At 37.0% G+C, this 6091-nt stretch overlaps 1 protein-coding gene across 1 annotated transcript; it reads right to left on the bottom strand.

Moving 5' to 3' along the window:
* Positions 1 to 27: 27 nt before the first annotated feature.
* On the bottom strand, positions 28 to 3998 carry tnfrsf9a (tumor necrosis factor receptor superfamily, member 9a). Its single transcript, XM_079477724.1, has 8 exons — positions 3518 to 3998; positions 2923 to 3076; positions 2355 to 2474; positions 2069 to 2206; positions 1893 to 1965; positions 1616 to 1785; positions 1379 to 1516; positions 28 to 1282 (listed from the first exon to the last, which is right to left on the bottom strand). Exons 2-8 carry the CDS (start codon positions 3068 to 3070, stop codon positions 1152 to 1154), a joined length of 918 nt encoding a protein of 305 aa, XP_079333850.1. The 5' UTR covers positions 3071 to 3076; positions 3518 to 3998; the 3' UTR covers positions 28 to 1151.
* Between the last annotated feature and the right edge of the window lie 2093 nt (positions 3999 to 6091).

The raw sequence follows: 6091 nt of genomic DNA on the forward strand, positions 1-6091 counted from the left end.
AATAGGGATTTGGTTTTGTTTCTGTTTGAAAGAGGTACATTTATTTTTTGTGCAAACAATACATCATAAAACTCAGTGATACGCCAACAAAAAGTGATGATTACTTCATTACAAAAGCCACACAATAAAATCGTGACACGTCCATGATTCATTTTATGTAGGGAACGTTGACGCATTCACATACAATGGGGTGACCTTTAAACAGCTTTTGTCATATTGCTTCTCACCCACCAGATGTTTCTTGCCATTCATATTCCTTTTTCAACACCGTGACAAATCTCAGTGGAGCTGAATATTAACTCATTTTGTTTGTTTAAACTTGAATCCAGTTATCCTAGCAAGCTGGCCGATTTAACATCTGATTCATATGTTTGACTTCAGGTAGACTCACCTGGGTTATGTTGGAACTCACAATGAGTCACCGGGGTAATCCGATAAGGTTTAGATGTAAAGGAGTTTTCCCTTAAACAACTGGCTTAGTGACCTCGGAAATATATCCCTGTAAGACTTTGCCTTCAGGAAATCCCCGCCAAAAATAGATTGGAAGATTTGCTTAAGGTACAGTACGAAACGATATAAAAAATTAAAAACAAGCTGTATAGTGCAATACAAGGAAGGCATTGCAGTCCATATATTAGTCCATATATTTACATTTACTGTACATGTAAACATGTTAGTGCAATTGAGGCATGTAATGTATGCATAGCTATGGAATTTAACCTTTCATTCTGGTATGCGGTTGTCAGCGCCACTCTACCAGTTGAGCTACTTAAAAACATGTTACAATCTTTACGTACACTTCCTCCATGAAATTATCAATGGTCTGACTTGATGAACCTCATTTACCAAGAGCAGACTCTCTGCTGATACCCAACATGACAAAAAAATCACTAGTTAAAGATGGTAAATGATACCATTTTAAATAAAGCTGGGGAAGCCCACCGGGGTATTTTTTCAAGAGGGTTTTGACCTTAAATATGACACAAGCAACAACGCATGACGCCTACTCTCAGAAAGTGCCGTCACTCTGCGCTACTGCACACCTACAGTAAGACCTTCTGCAAGTAAAGGTGCTTCTGACATTTAATATCCTCGACTTGTAGCTGGTGATCGATTCATACAGCCATGACGACATAATTTGTCCCATAAAGTCAAACTATGAGTTTACTTTCAGAGTCCTGCGTGCTGATGGACTCGGAGCTGCCGCCCTGTTCCTGCTCTGGATGATGGAAACTACAGGCCTCCTGCTCCACAACCATAATCCTGGACTCTTCTGATAGCTCTGAAAGACATTAAATGAAGTAAATCAAGATTTCAGATGTCATTGAGGGATGGTTATTTTGTAAATGCATCATGAACGAGTTCTTCATTAATGTACCTTGGTCTGACATTGCAGTTTTGGGCTTCTCTTTTTTGCTCCGTGCTTTAACACATGTAGTCACTGATGCGATGAAACAGAGAACGGACAGCATCGCAACACCTCCAGCGATGCAGACTGGAATCCATTTAATCTTATCTATAAGATACAAAAAACATGTCCTGCTGTCAAGAATTAAAATTCAGTTTAAAAGAAAATCCACTGCTTATTGTTTACGGAGCACAGATATAATTATACCTTGATTTTTCTCTGCCACGGCAGGCAGGGAGTTGTCTTGAAGTGTTGTTTCGGATTCATTCCATTTTTTGTTTTTGTCTGTGTTTATGATCGTTACTCTGTTGTCAAATATGCACTCATGGTCCCTGAATGCATTTCCTTTGGTGTCCAAAATGTGGCCATTTGGACAACTAAAGAATACAGGTAAAACATATAAAAAGATTGAACGTACTGAAGATTATTCAAGGAAACAAGAAACTGTTCTGATAAGAAAATTAAGACTGAATCTGAAAAATACCTTTCCCTCCATTTTTTGCACATGCTGTGGATTTTGTCATTGAATGTTCCGTTTGGACATTTCCTACACAAACCTGCAAGCATTCGGTCATACAGTGTTAAAAGGAAATTTCGACAGTTGATCATTTAAACTGCATTCAGGTGAAGGTCAGAAATGAGGTTTAATAAAATGATTACGGGATTGTGCAGGTTCTTCTCCTGTTTTGCATTCAGTAACGCAGTAAGAGCATCTCTCGTTTCCACACCTATATCCAGCTTTGCATCCGCATACGGTGTCGCTCGTGATATTGCAAGGTTTAAGTGTAAACTGTAGACCTGTCGAAAAATACATTCACATGAACCACATTTTATTATGAGTTAAACAGTCATTTGTTCACTAATAATGTTTACACATTATGTATTATTAGTATTATTGTTATTGTTGAGTGGGCTCAAGGATGATGTAAAACTGAAACTCTCATACCTGTGCACTGGGTACATAACATGCAGGAGTAACTTTTAGGATTGGTCGTGTATTTCTTGGGTTCACATGGTGTACAGAGCAACGTCGGATCTTTTCCACAAGCCTTCACCAAGCGGTTCCCTGTTACCACAACCACATATAAAAACTTAATGTTCATTGACAATTGTAAGGGGTCCTAGAAATGCATTTTTGATTATTTAAGATAAGTTTCTTCTGCAGAACACAGAAGATATTTTGAAGATTGTTGGTAACCAATGGGTTTCGTGTCCATACAATAGAGGTGAGTAATAGGCTTTTTTGGTGTGAACTGTCACTTTAAATTGAGGCAGCCATAACCAATCACTCTACTATGAGAAAACACTTAATGGATTTCACTTTGGGTGTTAAACCACATCCCTTTTATGTGGCTCTTTCAAAATCCTGAAACGTATTTCTTTTGGTCACTTATAGGTGATTAATCTCCATCTTAATTCTTCCTTTAAATTCCTCAAATGTGTCATTAAATGACACACATTGCGAAATGTCTTCTTAAAATACAGATAACACATTTTCGAGCTGTGTACTGTACCTTGCTTGCATTTCGTGCAGCACACATCTTGACTATCTTGAACCGAAATAGTCCAGTCATCACAGCCACTGTCTGCACATTTAGTGTAGGGCACCAGACCAGCCAGAATAAGCCAGATATAACAAAGTCCATGCACAAATACAAGCATGTTGTCCTGTACAATGACAAAAACACGATCGGTTCAATAAACCATTAGTTTATTAAATGTATCAATTTATCATTTGCTATTTTGTTTATTAAGTATTAGTATTAATACTAATACTAATAATAGGAATATGAATAATAATAAAAATACAAATATATAGCCTATATATATATATACACTTTTAAATATTAAAATGATGCTTTGTTAAATAATGTTACTATTAGCTGATTTAAAAATCCCTATGCATGTCCTACATATTCCCCAAAAGAACAAACAGTACACAATTAAACACTTAATAAGTCAGATTCGGTTCAAATCAAATGGTTAAATTGAAAAGTAGCACATATTACAGCTCTATTAACTCAAACAATGGGTTCAATAATAAAACTTTATACACACTTCATATAGCCTTTATGAATAATGTAAAAATTCAATAATATTCTCTCTTACTGTTTCCAATGTAGTGGTCTCCACCTCTCCAAACGCATACAGTGATGAGAATTTCCACTACCACTTTATTTTAATCATCGCATCTATTATACCTCAATGGGCGTGGCCAAATGCGGCGAGCGATGACGTGGAGTCAAAGGAGCTCCAACGTGGTCGTCTTTTTCACGCTGACGATTTTCCGTAAGACATCGGTCGGTCTTTTGTCTTTTTATGTGTCACTGTCTTGCCTTTGTAGTCTGCTCTCCGCTTTTATTGCCTTCGTCGTGTGTACACATCTCAAACGTGCAGTTTAACCCATCTGACATGAAATGCGTGCTATCACAACGCTTGGCGTTCTGTCTAATATTAAGAACTTAAGCTCGGATTTTTCACAAACTGAGACTACTTTTCTTATTTACAGGGGCAAGGAACCAGCCAGGAGACGGGACGACACAAAACTTGTCACGGGAGCTTTTCTCACGCTGATTGTTTGGACTACCTGAACGTGTTTTCATTTCATTTCGACTTCATTCAGATGGAAATTCATTGCAGGCACCTGTGTGTTTCAAAATTAACCTGTTGAACTGCAAACTGTATGAATGTAGAGTTATGGCACAATTTGGCAATACATGTGTCTACCTTTGAGACTGGAATGGGGATAGCAAAGACAGCATCTTCCCAAGTGTTTTGTAGTGATTATCAAAGTATGTCACAACTGTGAGGGAAAGCACCCTCAAACAAAGACATTTTTATAAAGCGTCTTCTAAAGCAATAAGTTTGAAAGAAAACTTAAGCTTGACATTTCCTTGCAGTGACAACTTTGGGGGAAACACAAAGTTACATTGAAAACAAGTCATACATTCATAAAAGTTCATATGATGGTCCTGTTTTACTGTCTTAAAGTGATTCACATCCACGTATTTGTTTCTCCCCCACTTTTTATCTCAAAAGGGATTCAAAGTGTTAATTTATTTGCGTGTAAGAACTCGTACGATCACGTTCTAGTCTTGTGGCAATTCTATAGGGTACGAGTCAAATGATCACACGAGAGATTAGAAAACACGAATAATGTTCCCAAATTGCAGGATACGCTTACCTGAAATTCTCTATGGCAGGACATATAGGCTACCAATGTGCACGTAACTTCCAATATTCAGATCAGAAGTTGTCATATGACAAGCAGCATATTATAATAATAATAGTGGGGGAAATTACAGTTGCTCTATGGAAGTGTTAAATGTATTGTCTTTGAAACCCCATCACAGATTCAGACCTGCATCCAGATGCTCCAGCAAAACCAGGTGGGCATCTTTGATCATACCTCTTCAGCTCGCCTGAGAGGAGGGCCATTTTCCAGGGATGTCTGGTTTGAGTAACCTGATTTTCTTTTCATTATTTTAAAGCAATTCAATATAGGCAGCATTTAAATATACTAAATGGCACAAAAATAATGTCAAGTGATTATAATGTAATACACTTTTTGTGTCTTACTGAGTCATCCAGTTTCTCTATTTAGTCTGTAAAGAGTCTCTCAGTGTCATTTACAGAAATTCGTCCATGGGCAACAACTAATTGACTGAAAATCCAAGATATACTGACATAGTATATTACATCATAAATAAACTGAAACTGGCAGTCGTCTTCCTACATTACTACATCAAATACTCCCACAATGACCTTTTCAATGGAAAATCTAATGACACTGTCGACCCACACCAGTCGCGTCATTTGCGACATCACAAGAGCTTCTCTCTGGTCACACTTGAGGTTAACAAAAACAACGTATCGTGATAGTGTAAACTTCAGACTCCGCACATCACTCATGCTGCTTTAGGGAATATATAAATATCAGAACATCTGCATGTGTCACATCAAATATCACATATAATCTGTTTTTCTACTCGCTTTTCATCTAACAGATAAGCTTTTTCGTTTATATAAATATACAAAAGTTGAGGGTTAAAGCTAAACCCAATGCGTCATTTCCTCCCACAGAGAAGACAAGCTGTAGTTTTGCGTTAAAGCTAGGGTCGACACCACATAATGCAAATCTTTCACAAGTGTGTGTGTGTCTGTGAATGCCAGTAAGTATCTCAGACTGGTGGGTTAAATTTACCGTCAAGGACACTTTTCAAATTTATAAATAATGGTTTAGCGGAGTAAAGTTGTTATATGCAACACATTTAAAAGAAAGTAAAATATAAAGAAATGTTCTCTTATTTTATCAAGCAGCTCCAGGAACTAGAACAATACAGAATTACTTGCCATCTATTCTGTTCTCTGATTGGCTGCTCTTTCTTCATTATTCAATTGAAGTCATCCACCTCAAAAACATTTTTATGAAAAAAAACGTTAGCTTTGCGATGACAAATTGTTTCTTTGCACAGTTATATTTTTCTCTATGAAACTACTGATTTCAGACACTTTAAGGGATAGTATACCAAAAATGGAAATTCTTTCATCATTTACCTCTTGTAATTTTGAACCTGTATGACTTTCTTTCTTCTGCTGAACACAAAATATGATATTTTGAAGAAAGTTGGTAACCAAACAATGACGGTAGGCCACATACACAAAACCAATGCATGTCAATGG

Source organism: Barbatula barbatula (assembly GCF_947034865.1).
Source record: "Barbatula barbatula genome assembly, chromosome: 17".
Lineage (NCBI taxonomy): Eukaryota > Metazoa > Chordata > Actinopteri > Cypriniformes > Nemacheilidae > Barbatula > Barbatula barbatula.

Bases quoted from the DNA above. Each gene is read 5' to 3' on its own strand.
- tnfrsf9a (XM_079477724.1), bottom strand. From the start codon at position 3,070: ATGCTTGTATTTGTGCATGGACTTTGTTATATCTGGCTTATTCTGGCT. The intron at 2,207-2,354 runs GTATGAGAGTTT...ATTTTTCGACAG, and splicing joins GTTATGTACCCAGTGCACAG to GTCTACAGTTTACACTTAAA. The intron at 1,283-1,378 runs GTACATTAATGA...AATGTCTTTCAG, and splicing joins AACTGCAATGTCAGACCAAG to AGCTATCAGAAGAGTCCAGG.